General features: G+C 37.7%; 1 protein-coding gene across 8 annotated transcripts; it reads right to left on the bottom strand.

The window, feature by feature from the left end:
* Positions 1 to 487: 487 nt before the first annotated feature.
* exoc1 (exocyst complex component 1) lies at positions 488 to 15,953 on the bottom strand. Of its 8 annotated transcripts, none has more exons than XM_038280710.1 (21): positions 15,827 to 15,953; positions 14,712 to 14,843; positions 14,499 to 14,629; positions 14,258 to 14,417; positions 13,940 to 13,957; positions 12,079 to 12,266; positions 11,754 to 11,981; positions 11,532 to 11,664; positions 11,329 to 11,438; positions 10,187 to 10,255; positions 9,567 to 9,716; positions 8,356 to 8,464; positions 7,721 to 7,765; positions 7,240 to 7,403; positions 5,712 to 5,825; positions 5,430 to 5,509; positions 2,495 to 2,723; positions 2,202 to 2,385; positions 1,930 to 2,129; positions 1,651 to 1,845; positions 488 to 881 (listed from the first exon to the last, which is right to left on the bottom strand). In XM_038280710.1, exons 2-21 carry the CDS (start codon positions 14,833 to 14,835, stop codon positions 729 to 731), a joined length of 2,784 nt encoding a protein of 927 aa, XP_038136638.1. In that variant the 5' UTR covers positions 14,836 to 14,843; positions 15,827 to 15,953; the 3' UTR covers positions 488 to 728. The 8 variants fall into 8 exon arrangements, with proteins under 8 accessions (XP_038136638.1, XP_038136639.1, XP_038136641.1 ...); XM_038280711.1 differs by having other exon boundaries at positions 15,832 to 15,890; XM_038280713.1 differs by lacking the exon at positions 7,721 to 7,765.
* Positions 15,954 to 19,799: the final 3,846 nt, after the last annotated feature.

Here is a 19,799-nt window from a genome sequence, read left to right as displayed (position 1 = left end):
AAAAAAAATCTGCTTTTTTTATGTTTATATAGATATTTCATCTTCAGCTGTATATATTGATTAGTCCCTTGGGATTTTGTTTTTATCAGGAAAGACAAATAACTCTCTAAATTGGTTATAGCTTTACCACATCTAGCCTGGAAACGCCTGAGGAATGGAGAGAGAGTGGCTATCAACAGGAAGAGGGATATCCGGGTCCCACCTAGAACCTGTTGACTATGTGGCTGGATCTCAGATAAGCAGAAGAGGATACATAGATAGACCTTCAATTTGTCCCTCTTTCTCTCAATGACAAAATTTATATTTATTGAACACATATTTTTCAGTCATAAAGTTTGAAGGTGTTTAAATCAACCTCCAACTTGCTTGCATATCAACCCATCTTACTCTGTCCTGCTGCCTTGATCTTTCTACAGACTACCATTACAGATGTATGATTTGCTCTCCTGTATCACTGATACAACTTTGAGATGAATAATTCCAGGGATGCTTGGAGTGCAGATTTATTTAGTAGACATGACATGCTAAAATAAGAACATAAACAATTTAGTGTGTATGGAAGAACTGCATAAGTGGCATACAGGCACACAACATTAGCATAAGCACTCACTGTACAATTTGTTTTTAATAAAACAGTCGCACACATGAAATGTTCATACTTCAATCACAATAGTGAATGAATGCTTGGCCAAAGAGAGGTGGCAGTGGGATAGTGTTCAGCAGCTAAACTAATGGGACTGGGCTATGCTAGAAAAGTACTCCAAAATATCCTGAATGGTGAATTCCATAGTGATTCCAGATCCAGGATAACACCTCCCTATCAAACCTTCAAAGTGCTTGTACTGGCGGATAAACTCATCTTGCATGGAGTGCCACACCACCTGGTGGAGATAAAGATAAATGTTGCCGTTTAGAATGAACAGAAATGCATCTTAAAGGGATAGTTCGGGATTTTTGACATGAATCTGTATGGCATCCCCATCACCAGTGTCATGCAATCACACTGACTTACCCCTGGCAGCATCCTGTGAGCAGAGTTCTCGTCCAGCTTTGGTCAAGCCGAAAGTAGTCCGGCAGGTTTGCTAGACCCAGCGAAATAAAAAGTTTCTCTTCCCAAAACATTATGTGTTCAAAAGAGCGATATTTTTGCATCCCAAAAACATTGTAGTGGAAAAAGTCACACGTCGTTATCACTTGGTCCTATTTTCTCTCTGTTCGTATCAGTGCGCGCCGTCATTCTGACAGCGAGCTCAACCTAGCTAGGCGGAGCGAGACATGCATCTGGCTGTTGTCAGGTTAGTAGGCCCTAGCTGTCAGGTCATGGTGTCGCACGCACTGATACGAACAGAGAGAAAATAGGACCAAGTGATAACGACATGTGACTTTTTCCACTACAATGTTTTTGGGATGCAAAAATATCGCTCTTTTGAACACATAATGTTTTGGGAAGAGAAACGTTTTATTTCGCTGGGTCTAGCAAACCTGCCGGACTACTTTCGGCTTGACCAAAGCTGGATGAGAACTCTGCTCACAGGATGCTGCCAGGGGTAAGTCAGTGTGATTGCATGGCACTGGTGATGGGGATGCCATACAGATTCATGTCAAAAATCCCAAACTATCCCTTTAAGATCTCAAAAATTAGTTTCTCACCTGCAGCAAACTTTCTTCCTCACAAAGATGTTTGTCCACTTTTTTGTAAAGGTTATCAAGACCCTTTTTCACCTCTTTTCCAGGATACTCTTTGATAACTTTGCGCAGTTCCTGTTTGTTAAAAGCCAGCTGATAGCTCACTTCCTCCTCACGGACGCCCTGAGCCACTCGTGCCTCAACTCCTTCAAAGAAATGCTGCAAGCGCAATGATAATTTAGTGATTCAACAACATCTCTGACCCTGCATATTTGTACAGAACTGAAAGATAATTCTTCTTACATTAAGTTTTTCCAGTGGCTGACCAAGGGAGTTGATTACATAACACTGCAGGTGGTCTGTGTATTTGTGCTTAGCCTCTCGTCTTTCTGCATCCAGGCAGGAAATCTTTAGACGTGATAATGTAGAAAAGATGTGGTGGAAGTTCTCCATCATGACCACATCCCGGGGCGTCTTCTGGCTTTCACTGGCCACCTTCTCCACTGAAAAGATAACCAATGTAAGACACATTGTTTCCAGTAATGACCAGGAAATGAAATGACCTGAAGCCTCACCGTTCATGAAAACAGCCCTGATAAGTTTCACATAGGCTTTATCCAGGTCCCCTCTGCGCTCTGCATTACGGAAGATTGTCTCAGAAAGCTCAGCAAACTCCTCAAATCTTGTGACAAAAGGCAGGATCCCCACTTTGCTTTTCTTAGAAATCTTCACTTCTTCCATCTGTTTAATCTGACCTGACTGTATCAAGACGACAGATTTGTACTTGTTACACAACATGTACAAATGCAATATTTCCCTTCCATAAATTTTTCTTTTAAAGTTCTCTGCCAGTGTGGACTCTACTCACAATGCATTTGTCAAAGTTCCTCTTCACAGTGACCAACACATTTCCCAGGGTTGTGCTGAGGAAAGAGGCTGGATCAACGTTCTCAGCTGTCCACACATGGTGACTCATCTTCACCAGCATGTACAGAGAGTGGAAACTGTCAATCTTGTCGCCCAGAGCGATCAGGCTGTTGAGCTCTGGTTCGATGCTCTGGAAGATTTTATTCATCATCAGCCGCACCATGTCTTTCCTTTAACCACAAACAGAAGTGAAGAGTTTTAATGAGTTTTATTGTACTCATTTTATTTCAATATACGCATATATCAACTCTCTGATATAAATATTGGGACAAATAAAAGCCATTCAAAAAGTTCAAGAGAAAAAAACAATTTTAAATCAACATAATAAATACAGATTTCCTCACAGCTTAAACATGTTTACGAAAAGTAAACTGCTTACATCATCTCTAACAAATAACACTATTGATGCCAATTTTTATCTGAAAATGAGTTTGAACTGAAGCAGTTTCACATGAGAGCGTTTGGTCAAATCGCTGCATAAATCCATAGATTTACAACAGAAACTAAAATGAACTGCACATTTCTAATATAGTTTATGCAAATGCACTTTTAAGTATTTTTCTATCCGATTATTGTCATCAGATCAGATTATTAAAAATTATTAAATAATTTATATTTTATCATAACAAACAAATTTAACGTTTTAATATAATTTCTGGGAGATCTGCCTATTTTGCATACACAAATGGAAAAGCAAATAACCTAGGAACTGTAAGCCCAAATTACATGTGTGATACTTTATTTGAAAGCGAACACCTTCTAGTTTCTGAATATATACATGAAAATTAGGTGAGTAAAACACTCAAGCTGCATCAGTTTAAACATGACTCAAAGCTTTTTTTTCTTTTGTCTTTTTTGAACAGCAGCAATAAAGACATGCCTGCTTGTTGTGGCTGCTTTGTCATGCTACATTTCGACATACTGCTATAATTGTACTTTGGTGCTCGCTATGTCCATAAAATTAACTAGGTGGTTGAATTGTGGAGAATCTAAGCTTTCCAACGATGTCTAACATGTCTATATTGGTAAACATTTTACCAGTGTAATTTTCATGCATTCTAAGTTATTTGTAAACGCTTTAAAATGGCGGGTGGGTTTTGAGAGGTTAAGTAAATTTTTTATATATTTAAGATTTTCTAAATTGTTAAATTACAACCTCCTTGATTGAACAACGGCTAACAAAGAGCTTCTTATTAACATGTGCTGCCCCTAATGGAGTAAGTTAGTTATTGGTGACCAAGGGATACAAAATATGAATTGGTAATGGATGTGAAACACTCGGCTTTACTAAAGAAAACAATCCGTTTCCATTTTGTTTCCATGATTGTCAGTAAAATTTCTCAGATTCAACTGAAACTCCATCTGCAAACAAACAAATTAAATGCAGATTTTTTTTTTTTTTTTTACCAAAGATTTGTACATTTTAACATGGAAATTGTATAGAAGATAGATACTCAAATTTCATGACTGTGTTATTGAGAGTCACCAAAGAAAAAAATTCTGACAGCTTATCTCATAATTACGAGATCTTTTCTCATAATTATGAGATAAAGATCTTCACCAAACTGCTCGAACAACCAGGCGCTGATGGAAGGCAAGCACGCAACATAAATAGCTGAATAACCAGGTGGAAATGATCGGGGTTAATCAGCTGCAGGACCAATTAGACAGGGGAGAAAGGAGGAAAGGGGAAAAATCGAACCATCAGCACTGAGATCATGACAGCTTCAGAATCGTTTAAAACAACCAGGTCCCAACTTTATGCAGCATGTCAATTCATATGAAAAACTAAAACCAAATAGAATCTGTATTAATAGAGCTGCTGACCGATTTTCACGTTTGGTCAAATCGCTGCATGCTTACTCCACAAGTAGTAATCCCAGGGTTATAGATGGATTTATTGATGAAATGAAAAACAGGAGCAGAACTCCAACGCATATCATGTTAGATCTGCAGATAACTGTTCAGTGGAACAGATGCAGATATTCGTAATAAGTGATCATGAAGACCAGTTTTGTGAGAGATTCTAGATTACAGGCTCAAGTGAGCATAACCAAATATATAGATACGATCTTATAATTATGAAATAAGATCTCTAGATTTTTTTTTCTTTGGTGAATGCAATACCCTTCTGCAGGGTTCCTACACTTAACCTTGTGGATCTCTAACTTCACAGCTTAGCTTTCATTGTGTTATCATACAAACCATTTCTGCTTGTCAAACAACCGCTGAGAAAAGCTTCTTCTACATAAGCATAAAGTTCTGAAAGCAAGTGATGTGTGTCCTGCACTGCTGCAAACTTTAACCACATGGAAATGAGCCCCTATGAATAACTCTGGCATAGTAATGTGGGCTTTAGAACTAATCATTAATATGTCCTGTCTCATTTTATATAAATAAATGTTTTGGCATCCTGCAAACCATCAAACGCTTTTTTAAAGTCTATAAATAATCTTACTGTTCAGTTTTCAATAAATTCAAGTAACCTAAATGATAGAGATCTATTAACTTTTGACTTAATACAATCAATATTTATTAAACTTAGGTACACTACCCTGCCAAAAGTATCAGTCTATTTTTAGTCAGTCAAGTTTCTCCACATAAGACTTTCAACAAATGCAGTTATGGACGTTATTAGAGCATTCAAATGTATTGATTGGCTGGTGTGATGCCATACTTTTGGCAAAATTGTGTAGGTTTTATATACACGCGTTAAGTTTTCTTTTTTTAAGAATATTACAACACATGAGGAAACTGTAATAGAATTTCAGAGGTTATAAATATTAAAGCAAAATTCATCACTGCCAAAAAAACAATTAAGAAATAGTTGATGGTGCTTGCATTTAGAGTGTTATCAAGAATGTCAAAGTACTGACTCGGAAGACAAGGAGTGTCGGTGGTCAGCCTGGGGAGGCATTCGTGACGGGATGCTTCCGTCTGTCTCTTCTGTTTCAGGCTGATAGGTCAGAGATAAGACAATGACAAGTCTTATTAAGTGTCTGATGACAAGGACATGACAGATGCTATCACTGAAAACCCAGCAACATTGTTGCTGTGAAATCTATGTCTAAACAGAAAGCCCTAAATGCTTTGGTTTAGCTTCAACTATCATTCATCTGAATGGTTCAGCAGTTTGCATTTTGAAATAACAGACGTACCTGAGCGAGAGGGGGCAAAACAGTCTGGTGCTGATGCAGCTTAAAGAACTTGCTGATGAAGTCTTGTTCTGCAAGACACAGAGGCTCCAGCTCGCTGAGGACTTGTTCAAATATCTGAAAACACATGGTGCAAAACAACATAAGAGACATGGAATAAATGAAGGGATTTATTTTTGTCCTTAGTTTCAATCTGTGAACATATTGCTTTAGAAATAAAAGTTGTTATCCTATTTACTAATTGAACTTTATTGATCTCACATTGGAGAAATTTACCTCTGCATTTAACCCATCTCCTTGGGGAGCAGTGGGCTGCCATTGTGTGGCCTGGACATCAATGGGAGTTAAGGGATTTGCTCAGGAACCCAGAGTGGAGGCAGTGGGATTCAAACTGGGTACCTGCAACCTTCTCAAAGCACAAGTGCACTGCTCTAACCCAGTAGTGTCCATGTCCTTGGAAAACACCCTAACTCAGTGCTGCTGCGAAGCGTCCCGGCAGCGTGGTCTGCTGGGTGCTTCTCTAAAAAACGCTGTTGGTCTGTTTTTCACACTTGATGCTTTATGTTCTCGTTAATATAGAGTAGAGCAGATCGTTCAGGCAGGGAGTCAGTTGCTAAAAAGCACGATGGATCTGGTGGAGTTTCAAAATTAAACACTAAATGTACAGATTGTGGATCTCATTTTACTTTGAAATATCAAAAAATCATTACTTATGGCTCCAGAACAGAGCCTCTAGAGAACCTCATGAAATCTTTATTTTGGAGGTGAAAAAACACACAGTTTGATATGACAAGACTCAGCTGTTTTATAAAGATAACACTAGAAACGACAAGCCATGAGCTGTGAGGTAAGGTGACCAGATAAAGAGCAGGAATGCGAGACACCGGTTCTACAGTCCAAATAACCACTCCTTTTTTCAATTTAAAGCCTACAAATGTATACCTCTGCTGTGCCATGATGAAATCCTTGTGTGATCCAAGTCTAACCACCCAGAGGTGCTCCACTCTGAAACATTCCTGGAGGAGTATTAACCAAATGCGTTATTCTTGGAGTAAAGCGTTTGGTGGAACCCTGGGGGAAGAACCCCTAATTCAACAGCTAAAAGTTTAATTTAAAAAAAATCTCTTATCTGTACACTTTGTCTTCTAGGGAGAGTAATTGGAGGACTTCTATGTTCTAAGCTACATTAAAATAGGGATGGGAAATGTCTTTATTGTCTTTTCGTGGGAGGTCCAAAAAATATATTTTGTACACTTGTTCTAATGTTAAAATTGCAAACGATCCCTGATGTGTTTGACTTATAACCTTTTATATTCACCTAAAGGTTTAAAAATCTAAGCATGTAATTCATCCTAAAAAAGCAGCTGCAGTGTTAGTGTGTTTTTTCTTAAACGGCTTCATTAGTTTAGAATAAACAACATATTTGTTCTTCATTAGAAACTGTACTTTTATAAATAACTTTTAAGAAACCCCAGCTGGTTTTCCTTCTAAGCTTTTGTTTCCCTATTGTAGACAGAAAATGAAGCACCACCTTATCAAACTTGGTCCTGTCTGCTACGTCCAGGTCGGAGGCAGACATGTTGCCCATGTCCAGCAGAGAGGAAGACTGGGATCGCCGGCTGTTGGAGCCCTGCACAGTCAGCTTGTTGAGGCTTGAAGTGGAGCCCGTAAGCTTTCCAGAGCTGCCATGCAGGCCTGATATAGCAGCATAAACACAATTTGGAATAAGTAAAATTGGTAGGAAAATATTCACTCTTGATTTTTAATTTATTAAGAAAAGAAAAACTCACACAGTAATTAATAAAATTTCAATTTGTTTTTTTGCATTCCCCAAAAAATTATAGAATGAATTGAAGGATTAAAATGTAATGAGAAGTTTTAATCCAAATCAAGCAATTACACAGTGAGATAATGTCCTGTATTAGGTGGAAAGGGTTTAAGAACAGGATTTCTTTTAGTATAGGGATTGAAAGCAGACTTTGTAACAGACAGCTCAATCCAAATATACTTACTTTCTGTTTCCTGTTTGAGCGCACTCTCTTTCCGAGGAAGCGTGGCTGCAGCCAGTTAGAAAGGCAGGCATCAAAGACAGACACAGGTTAGGCTTAAAACATGCAGCATGGGACAGGGGAGGCTGGATGTTAGGTGGATCGGATTGTGTTATTGCTTATGAACAGTGTGCTAGTGGTTCAGACAAACCTTTCGAAAACAAATTCCCACTTTTGTTTTCAGAGGTAAGAGCTAATACAGAGTGCAGAAAGCAGAGATGTATATTTCTGCCAAAATCAAAGCCCAACTGAGGGGTCCTATGCAGATATTAAATATTCAGAACTGAGCATGAAAAGAGCCTGTGCAGAGGGAAAAGAAGACATTATTAAAAGATAAAACACAAAGCAAGACTTGAGCTCCTGAGACGGCATGTATGAGTTGCTGCGATTTATTAAATAAAAAAAAGAACTTATGCTGAAAAAAGCTCTGAAAGAGTGAAGCATTGCTTGTTTCCTTCCACATCTATCTGACCGAGTGACTAACAGATAAGAAGAGGCCTCAGGGGAAAACTTCCACTCATACTCTGTTCTATTTACTGCAGAGAAGAGGCATGCTTCATGTCACTATTCAATACATGCAGGGAAATAAAAGCTCTTACCAAACTTGCCCTTGGCTTCTTTGGATGTACCCGCCATCTTTATTTTGGCAATCTCGAAGAAGTCTTTGATCTCCCGCTCATACAGTCGATTCATATAATCGACATAAGTCTGAAAATCACATGCGGGAGTTATTTATCCATGTGACAAAATGGTTTGCACTTATGATTAACATCGAGCAACATTCTGTTTCTCAGTATTTACAAAGGAGATTAACATGATCTTGTTGCTTTTAGAGCAGAAATACACAATTATTCCTACTGCTCCAATCAGTAATAAAATGTACAACTTTTGAATTTCCTAAAAAAAAGACTTACAATTATCTAGAATAAATACAGAAAAACTAACCTAGTTTTGAACTTAGCATGCTTTCCCCTTTGACCAACATTTATGACTTAGATATTATTTCGGACACACAAGTGTATACAAAAAAAGCAGCAGTGATGAAAACACTGTGATAAAAAAACAACAACATTGTGGTGATGTAAACATATGATTGTATAGTTACAGTTCCAAATTTTATAAAGAAATACATAGAATTTGAAAAACTCAGGTTAGAAAAAGTTACGTTTTTGCTATAAGAAACAAAAAAAGTATGATGCATCAACTCTCACTTGTGGAAGAGAACAAAAAATCAATTTATTTCCTATGAAATTATTGCTTTGAAACTTTCAGGGACTGTTTATAGATGCCCTGTTTTTCCAGTGTAGTCCTGTTTCTCTCACTGTGACTAACTGGAGCTGGTTTACAGTTGCCTTTTGTTTCTCAGTTTCTTTCTGTATCTCTGCTTCTGTCTCCTTGAACCCCAGTCAGACTCAGCAGATGGCCGCTCACACCGAGCCTTGTTCTGCTGGATGTTTCTTCCTTCCAAAAGGCAGTTTTTCCTCTCCACTGTCGCTACTTAGTGTGAGGGATTTCCTTCGATTCAATCTGCATGTCTTCCTTAGATAGAAAACTGAACCAATCTGTATGATCTGGTGAATTGTCTCTGTAAAAGTGCCTTGTGATGACATGTGTTGTGAATTGGCGCTATATAAATAAACTGAATTGAATTGTTATACTTCCACCAGTGTTTCAGCTGCATCCAACCACGATTCATATAATTTTTCTGTTCTGAATCTAAACCAGCAGATTAAATTGAACAAGTTTTCCTCATCGTCTCTCAGCATCTCAAACTAATTCTTTCCACATTTCAAAAGCTAGTTGCACTGACCCTCGACAGGCCTTCATATTTCTCCCTCTGCGTGTTCTTCAGCCACTCCATTAGCTTGGCATAGCGCAGCAGGTCCCTGTGGAGGGGGCTGTGTTTGGGCAGCGACAGTTCTGCACTGTTCTGTGACAAGGTGGAGCTTTGATCGTGGCCCTGGGGAAAGAAAAAAAAAAACATCAGAGTGAAACCTTGTTTTTAAACCCATTCCAGCATTACACTGACATTACATAAACTGTTGTTAATCTCAACCTTTTGGACCCATGACTTTCCAAGTGTAACTTTTATGGCGTCGTCTCTTCTTATATCTTTTGGCATGTTTGTTGTGGATCGTTTTCCACTGCAGAACATGCACACGGAGCATAAAACAGGCACAGCACTTTATGATACAAGCCCAAACATGAAAAGCCCTCAACCTGGTCAGTTGGTAGAGCAGGAAAAATGGACAGAGCTAATTCAGCTTTGAGATCAGATGAGATGTTAAGTAGTTAGAAATAAAGCCCATGCATCAGTCGTAAAGCCTGGAATATTGAATATCATGGCATGTAAATTGTAGTGAAGTGTGAGAGGCCAAACATTAGCAAAGGAGGGCAAATTGGGGGTGAGGGGTCTGTGAGGGTACTCACTGGAAGTGACAGACAGGAAGACCTATAATACTGAGGGATGGTCATTTTGAAGTAATTGAAGTGGTTGAACTGACACAGAGACAGAAAGCAGAGTGGGTGGAGTCAAGAATAGGCAGGAAACAACATGGAAGGAAGTTCATGAGCAGAGAAAAGCGCTTGGAAAAAAGTTCAGGAGGGTTCTGTGATCCATACATTCAGAGCAGTAGGACAGGGGCTCAGTGTGAGGATATTATCCCAGACCTTTTTCAATGGTTATGTTTACTTTTTTGTTTAAATCTGTCAAAGAGGGAATAAAGAAAAATAATTTTTTGGAAACCATCAACTCTTAAATACCATACCTTGTACTAGGGCTGGGCGATATGGAGGTATTTGTAAGGTTTTCCTGTAAATTTATTCTTCCACCTGAGAAGTGCATCTTTGTAGTTCCTCCAGAGTGTCCATCGGCAACTAAACTGCTTCTGTTTATAGTCACCCTTGCCTGAACTCTCCTGTTTAGTTGCACATCCATATCTTTATAAGTTTGTAGTTGTGTATTTTGAATATTCAGATTGGATGGAAAATTTCTCCATAGGATTATTACCAAACTCTTTTTAAGCATCTGGCTAAGTTTATTTCTCATGTTTCTTCTGTGTTTCCAGGCCTTCATGAGGCTTTTTGTTCAACAACATTCTTTACCAAACCAGAGGTGTTCATAAAACATCTGGATTTATTATGGAATCTAATTATATACAGACTTGGCTTAATAATAAGATTATTTTAATATTAAGGGTTTTGGATTAAAAGGGACTGAATACATATGCAAGCCACACATTTCAGATTTTCATTTGTAATAATCTTTTTAAATGACATGGATTTGTCCTTTTCTGTTTCACAAAATGCATTAACATTTATGGTTTTAATGGAGCAAAATAATCTAAAGGTATAGAGTGAACTATTATTCATCAAACCCAACCTTACATCAGAGTGGTCTGTAGCTTTGCTTCCAACTTCCTTTGATTTATTTATCCGTCAGACTAATTTTTACACAAGCATCATGAACAGAAAACCTAAAATAATTCAGTTATCAGATGAAGTGCATTACAAAGTAAATGCCAAAGCCAATAAACCTCTCAGCAATGCTTAAATAACTCTGAAGCTGTTACCTGGTGAACAAACACATTATTGAGATGATTGGTGAGCCGACGAGCGAAAGTGTCTCTCAGCTCACAGAACAGTTTCTGCTGCTGGTTAACAGCCGCCAGCTGGTCATGGCCTAAAGGAAGAAAATATCCACAATTATAACTGATTGGTTGTTTTTCAAACAACAGAAAATCTGGCGATTTTCTTTTCTTATGTGGAAACCGACCTGGCCGCAGAGCCACATTCATGCACTGCAGCAGAGCCTCTGACGCACTGATGCAAGCCTCTATACCTCTAGGCGAGGTCAGGTCTCCCTCCTGCAAGGCCCTAATGTGTCCTTTTGATAGGTCCATATAGTTCTACAGAACAGCAAGGAAAATGAATCAGACTTTTTAAGAATAAAATCAGATTTCTCCATGCCTATTTAAAAAAAAGATTAAAGACTCACCACTAAGAACTGGATCTCATCCAGCAGCTTGCCGTTGTTAGTGTTGCTCATCTGAATGAGATGGTTGCTCTGAGAAACCTGGTCCATTTGATCTTTGACGCTCTGAAGCATCTCCTCATAGCTGCTCAGCTTTCCCTCAATGGTGTCCACCTCAGCCAGGGCCTCATCCAGGAGCTGCATCAGGATGTTCACCTGCTTCTCTGATGCCATGATGGAATGAATGTTAGCCTTGAAGTAAAAAGAGATATAGATTCAGTTAAATTATGAGGACATTAATCTGGATGGTCATATAAAAGTCCTGGATTATACCAGCCACTTAGCTTACCCCATCTAAAACCTGCAGCTCCTTGAAGAGCTTTTCAGCGAAAGCTTCAGCATTAGATACGGCGTACTCGCACATCTCCATCATGCTCTCTATGTCCTGCTCCTCACGAGCGCTGAGCTCCTGGTACTCTTCCAGGGCATCTTCGTCCCCTCCCGCAACGCTCTGACTCTCTCCACTCGGCACAGACTCTTTATCCATAAGAAACAGAAGTTAAACAAAAGGAAGTGGGATCCATAAGAAGCAAGCATTCAAATTGACATTAGAGAGTCCAATGTTTCATATTTCTAAAAAGCACATAAACAGTAGAGGTCACAGAGTAGAATGGAGAATATTGACTGTTTTCTTGTTTCATTCAAACAAACAGAGGTTGGATTTTACTACTACTGACGAAAATGTAGGAATAAGATGGAGGTAAAATGGAAAGCGGTTTTTGGTAGTAGCATGATCACTGCATTGTGCCTTCAAAGTCAACTCTTTTACCTCTTGAAATATTTCCCCATTTTGTCACATTACAACTAAACACTGCCACAATATTTTACTGGGATTTTCTACAATAGAGCTAGGCAAAGTAGAAAATGATGCAGCGCATTATTTTCAATGGCAATGGTGAACAAACATGTTAGGGAACATGCAGTGGAATTAGTATTCCTCGACACGGCCGACCTGGGTTCGAGTCCGGCCTTTGCCGAATGTCTCTCCCCCTCTCTCATAACCCCTTTCATGTCAGCCTACTGTCAGAATAATGAGCCCCTAGTGGCGTAAAAACTAAAAAAAAAAAAAATGTGACAGATCAGGTCAACGTTAAGTCGAGAAGATCCAAGAAAAAAAAAAATCTGCCCTATAAAGAGGAGTGACAGTAATAAAAAAAAAAAAAAGGGGGGATTTGTTAAAGGAAACCATAAGAAGTCCACTTTGGAGGTTGCCACGCACAATGATGGTGAGACAGCAAACATTTAGAGAAAAGTTGATGAGAGCAAATATGTACACACCAGGGCCACATACATGTTGCTAAGTGGTTCAAAATGAACACCATCTGAAATGGTGGAGGCCGTATCAGGCTGAGGAAAGGCGACAGGAAAGCTGGCTACAAAAGTTGGGAAGACTAATGGGGTTTGAGGCTAGGATGGAGATTAACAATCCGGCTGGACAGAATAAACACAAGAGCCAGATTTACACTGAAAGGCTTTACATTAAAGCATATTTATATTGGAATAATGGCCAAGACCCAATGCTCACAGATGCTCATCATCCTAGATGAAGAGCATCTGTTCTATAAACTTGAGATAAGAAAACATAGGAAAAAATGAAAGATAATTAAGTTCTAAAACGTTCAACCCAAATCGTTCAGATTTACACTGTAGACTTCTGATTTTTCCAATTAGTCGCAATGGAAGGTGTTACTACAAGCAATAAATGTTTTATTTCCATTTGAAAACTATCCTGTACTTTGCTTAGCCTTAGGACCGGAAAAAAAAAAAACAATGTTTGTGGTTGTAACAAGACAAAACAAAGAGAAGCTCAAGGACTATGAATACCTTCTAAGGCACTTTATACATTTAAGACATAATGTAAAAAGTCATAATTAACTCAACATCAAATGAATGAATGATTATATGCTATTGTAGATTCTAATAAGTGAGGTAAAATGTTAAAAAAGGCTGAATGTAAATAAATTACATTGCTCTACAGCAGGCTTATGTGAAAACTAAAATAAAAAAATAAATAAAGCCTTTTAGGTTTAGTTAAATACTTTAAATTACTGGCGCTATACGATGGTAAACGTCTCTGATGAGAATGGTAGATTGATGTTATGAAAATACAGTGAAAAGAAATGAGGAAGGGGAAATTTTGTCCTACCAACCTTCCGCTTTAGGAAGTTCTGGCCAGAGAAAGTTTAAAGAGAAAAAGAGTGAGAATAAAGAAGAATTTAACATATAAAAAAATTAAAAACATAAATTGGGAGAAAAAGATTATTTAACATGCTACTAATAAAAAACAACAATTCAGTAAAACGTTTCTCTTTTTTAAAACTGAAAAGGTATAATAAAATTAACATTTGAAGCACTGTCTTAGTCAACCAAGAGTCTTGGGAAAAAGACAAAGCTTTAAAGAAATATACCAAATTATGAAAAGGGGCATGCAAGGCCAGGCAATGGCTGATGACCGAGTGGTTTATCACCTTCAAGCAGCTGAGGATTAACATTAACAAAGTCCAGCTTCTTTCTCAGATAACGCTGATTCAGCTTCCAAATACAGGAGATGAAGGAGTTCTTCTCTGCTGTACTGCTAGCCAACCACTTGTAGACCTTCTCAAAATGGAGATCAAACTCAGGATTTTCCTAAATTGTAAAATAATATAAATTACTTTTGAGTCATTGATCAGGAATTTTTAGCAGAGTATAAAGAGAGCAGAGGCTGACCTTGCTTGCATCTTTAGCATCCACCACTGTCAGGTCTCGGAGCTCCCAGGCCTGCTGCCTCTTGTAGAAGTCGCCTTTGTCAGATTTTTTCACTTTCACAACTTTAACTTGTACAGGCCTCTCTGTGGTAACTGAAAAAAAGGGAAACTTGAGTTATTATAAGCTATTTATTTCTTATTGCAACATCATTCACAGATGTACTCTTCCACAAACCTGTGGCACACAGGAAGCAGTTTTTCTTTTTCTTTCCTGCCTTGCAGACGTTTACTATGCCCAGGAGACGCTCATCGTTGGGCGTAAAGATGTCCCTCTGGAGAGCATGCTTGATGGCTGTCATGGTGGATCCTGTCATACAGATCAAACAGACTAATAAGAAAAATCTCATAGCCACTATGTTTACAAACAACAAAACAAAGCTTCAATGTGGTAATTGTATGGGGTGTAAATTCAGTCCTTTACCATGTTTATTATTATAAGAAATGCATATCAATCAACTAACCTGAGATCAGAGCTGAACAACTGTCATTGTAAATGAAATCTGTAAATCAAATTAGCTACAAGTAGATATTTTTAATTCCTCTCTTATGATCATTCGAAATAACATCTGAATTAGTCAACAATGGAAAAGGCAGGACCATCCATCCAGAGCCCCAAGGAAATAGGTTTGACATCCTAATGAAAGAGAATCAACCTTTGTTTGTCCAACTCATTCAACTGAATACCTTATTAATCCTGAAAGGAAATAGATGTGATAAATTTCCAGCATGTTTTGCATTTGATCTGAGAAAGCGTGAACACATTTTGTTCCTGAATAGCTGTTGTTATTATTATTGCACGCATTCTTCAGTAAAGCCATCCTTTATTTCTTTATTTCCCCACCTTTTTTTTAAAAAAGTCACCTGCTCTTCTGGCATACAGGAAATTCTCAGACAATTATTCCTTTGGTTTGGGATTAACTAGTTCCAGCTGACATTATGAATATAGAGGCTTTCTACTCTTTTATCTTCCATATATAGGCGATAGCTATATCTATTTATAACAACATTAGAAATATATAACTAAATATTTAAAAAGAGAAGTTTAAAGACATTTAGGGTTCTGTTTTTAGTACAGGAGTTACTCCACACAGCTGCTGTTGTCCTCTGCTAATGTTTCTACTAGCTTCACTGGGCTAACAGCGGTTAGCATCAACTGCGCAGCTTCTACAAGACAGCGAGCAAAAGGTGCGCTAATTTACACCACAAGACTAACCAGATGACCCTCAGATTTAATAAACAAAGTACCATTGTTCACACTTTTAACAATTATCGACCAAATCCAGAGCTTACCTTACTTGTATCAGCCCACCGACCCTTCAAAGCGCCGCCCTCCCACTTCCTGGATGTCAGCCGGAGCTGTCACGTGACACCCTCCCATCTACAGCTATTCGCACTTGTGATCGAGAAAGAGGAAAAAACAACAAACAAATAAACAATAAAACATACAGACAGACAGAAAAGTTACATAAAGGTTCGTTTTTGTGCATAAAAAAATCCAGGGTATAACGTTAAGCACAAAATAAAGGGTTTGGAGATTATATTGTAAAAGATTTTAACATCGCCCTAATTTTTTCCCCCACACGCTGCGGTAGATAGTGGAGTTTCATACAAGCTGTATTAACATTTTTAAAAGTTTTACAAAAGACCATAAAGCAAACAAAATATTATTTGTTAAACATTCCGATTCTTTGTCCATTAATATAATGCTGTTTTTTTACTTATTTCTAGGAAAAATGATCAAATCTTAAAGCCTTTGAGACTAAGCAGTTATGTCCACAGCCTTTCCCACTAACACCACCCTCCCTCCTAAGCTAGCTTCCTTTCTAACTTTCCAGGCAAACTGGAGAAAACTTTCTCTCTTTATATTTCTTAAGTCACTACTCCTTTCTTTTAAGAGGGGAGGGAGGTCCAAACTGTCTTTACAGTTTTTATACTATAGTTCTAAGCACTCTCTTTCATATCGACTGTTGATTAGGTGTTCTTCTCATTACAAAAAATAAACAATTTACAAAATCATTTGGACCATACTTTTAGCACGCCTCATCAGTGGTTGGTTAAACCAAATTTACAACTGGGCAGGATTTTTCCATGGAAGCACAGAACAAATTTTAATTCAATTCAGTTTATTTATATAGCGCCAATTCAAAACACATGTCATCTCAAGGTACTTTAAAGTTCACCAGATCATACAGTCAAATTGATTCAAAGTTTTCTATCTAAGGAAAACCAGTTGATTGCATCGACTCTCACACTAAGCATGCTTCTAGCGACAGTGGAGAGGCCATCTGCTGAGGCTGAATGGGGTTCAAAGAGACAGAAGCAGAGAGACAAAAAGCAACTGTAAGGCAGCCCAGTCCAGGAAACACAAAGTCAGGCAGATGAGCTCCGAGCCAATTCCCATGTCAGAGGATGAAAAGAGCACATCCAGCCAGTCACATTCAGAGAAACAGGACTACACTGAAAAACTCAAACATCTATAAACAAAGGTGTTGATGGCAGCAGCAAAGCTGATATTTCTCTCCAGGATGGTGACACAGCCAAACAGGAACAGACGAAACAAAGACATGGTGGTAGTTCACTGTTTGATATATTAAGAGAGATGCAGAAGCAAAGAGCCACTTTGAGTTTGGTGAACCCAGATATAACACATAAATTAGGAATGGACCCATTTATCGGCCCAGATTTTCTTAATTTTAGGAGATCAGTGATCAACCGATATTAAGATGTAAAAAAGTTCTTAACCACCAACCTTATCTACATCTGCAAAGGTCTGAAACAACTGTTCAATGCTCTAAACTTTACATTTATATTTGAAAGTATTATCTTGTGCAGTTAAAACAAGCTTTTGGTTGTTTAACAGGTACTGTGCTTTATACTTTGATAAATAATATATATAAAAAATTGAGTCTTACTGTACCCTAACAAATGTTATAAAGGATATAGGTATTGGTCAAAATCACAAGGTTTTTTAAAGATTGGTTATCTGCCATAAAACTAGAGTCGGAGCACAACTGAAGCTAAGAATGCAATACCTTAATTTTTAAATCATTGTTGAAATAAAATTGTAGATGACAAATAATAAAATGGGGGGGAGCTGCTGTGGTGTGGAGGTAGAGAATGTTACCCATATACCGGCTGTCGCAGAGTCCCGGCCCTGCTGACCTTTGCTAAATGTCTCTCCCCTATCTTGTAACCCACTTTCCTGTCTGCATACTTTCAAAAATAACAAAATAAAGGCCACTAGAAGCTAAAAAACAACATTTTACAAAAAATTAAATAGATCCAAGAGAGCATGTGAATGTAATAATGCCAGCACATCATAAGAAATTTATTCAGTATAATTTCTTGCTGGCCCATGTCTAGTACCGCCCATGCTCCTCACAATTCCAATAAGTAAATGACAACTGAACCAATTTGTACTTAATCTATGCCTTACACTTCAAAATGATAAAGAGTCTTAATGAATCACAGTTTCCTGTTGTTTCTGTAAAGGTATATTAGCTGAACATGCATGTTATCTTACAGATAAGTTCCAACCCATCAGTATGTTCCTAGGTTACCTTGCTCTATAAACTGTTAGCGGATCTTGCATTCCGTTGGTGAGGTAGATTGATACAGCTGGCACGCTCCATCAAACATAAACTTTTATTAAAGCATGGGTGCTGTTCAGCTGAAGAAAGTAGCACTAAATGTAAGAGCAGTCTGTTGAGACTATTAATATCTGCCAATATTGCTATATTTCTTTTTGCTCCTCTTCAAAATTAGAAATACAAGAGAATTAAGGAAAGCAGATTAGTCAGGAATGCCAAACTTTCCCATATCTACAGTCAGAGTAATAAAATATAGGATGATGCACATAGAGCAGAATTTAAAGGGAGTTGAATTGTTGAGCTGTTGTCTGTCTTAGATTTAATTACTGCTTATTACTGGAAGTGGGTATTTACATGGGCAGGGTTGGAGTTTAGCCAATTTTATTCACTTATTAAAGAGTGAAGCAGGCTAATGAAAAATAGAATTTAACTTGGTTATATTATACATTTTTAAGAATATATTTAAAACAATTACCTTCTCTTTTTTTGTAATGTTCATGAAAAGTTTTTTACATATATATCTTGATCTCTCGAGGCTTGATAAGGTCCATGATCGTTTCACAACGCAGGTGGCATTGTTAATCCACACAATTATCAGTATATCCTTAAATAATTTGTTTTGTTCCTTTTTTCCTCTGCTCCCATGAGTCTTTTATTGATATTCATGTTTGAATCATGTTCTGGAGAAAGTAAAGCACCATAAAATTGTTTTAAGTTTGTTTGAAGCTCCACCGACCATGAGGAGTCAACCAAGTGTCAAGACACTGAGTCATACATGTGACAGAGATGGAAAGGAGGGATTAACACAATGCCTTGAGGTACAACTTTTGTATTTGAATTGATTTTGCAGAGACAATGTTGTATTTCCCAGCTGGTAAATGTGTCATGCTTTGTCACACGTGGTTAAAGTCACAGTCTTGTGCTGCGTGTGATGTCGGCTTATGAACAAGATGCCACAGCAAAGATCTCTCAAACAGTGGAGGTTTTGTTCCATGTCCCTCACTTATTATGTATGGTCATATCTGCCTTACATTTCCAGGGTGAAACTGCATAGATCATTCATTTTTAATGAAATTTTAACAGCATCACTGTAGTGTCACAAAGGATCTCTTTGATGTGTTTTTTCCCATTTTAATACATTCCATTTATTTTTCTCCACACCACAGGGATGTTTAAGCATTATGTGCTTTGTATAAATTATAGGTTCCACCAACATAACATGCCAAGCTGTAACATATTAGGGTGGTAAAATTCAGATACTTGCACAGGGCATTGTGTCAAAACACAAGCATAACTTCATAACAATGGATGAATATGGAAATATATCCTTCTCTGTCAGGCTATTTGTCAAACCTAATTTAAAGTATAACAGCTGCATCTGAGTAGGCCTTTATTTCCAAAGAATTTCCATGTAAATCTTAAAACAAGGCTGAAAACAGTCATTGGAACCAGTGGTAAAGATTTGTAGAAGCTTTAAAATAACATAATCTATATATGAAGTAGTTCAAATTTAACAGTGTTAAATAAAAAAAGGTATTTAATTGGAAAAAATATATATTTAAAATTAGCTTTTTCAAATTCACTATTGACTAGAGGTGTTAAAAGTATACATGTTTATTACTCAAGTATTCGTAGAAGTTAGAGTACCAACTTAAGCTTTTTAGTCAAGTAAA

Source organism: Cyprinodon tularosa, unplaced genomic scaffold, assembly GCF_016077235.1.
Source record: "Cyprinodon tularosa strain WSP-4 unplaced genomic scaffold, ASM1607723v1 ctg163, whole genome shotgun sequence".
Taxonomy (NCBI): domain Eukaryota; kingdom Metazoa; phylum Chordata; class Actinopteri; order Cyprinodontiformes; family Cyprinodontidae; genus Cyprinodon; species Cyprinodon tularosa.
Note: the sequence above shows the minus strand (reverse complement) of the source record. Positions and strands in the feature narration are given on the sequence as shown.

Excerpts from the sequence above, each read along its gene's own strand:
- exoc1 (XM_038280710.1), bottom strand. The coding sequence starts at position 14,835 with ATGACAGCCATCAAGCATGCTCTCCAGAGGGACATCTTTACGCCCAAC. Across the intron at positions 7,766-8,355 it reads AGAAGCCAAGGGCAAGTTTG|CCACGCTTCCTCGGAAAGAG; the intron begins GTAAGAGCTTTT and ends AACTGGCTGCAG. Across the intron at positions 5,826-7,239 it reads ACAGGACCAAGTTTGATAAG|ATATTTGAACAAGTCCTCAG; the intron begins GTGGTGCTTCAT and ends ATGTGTTTTCAG.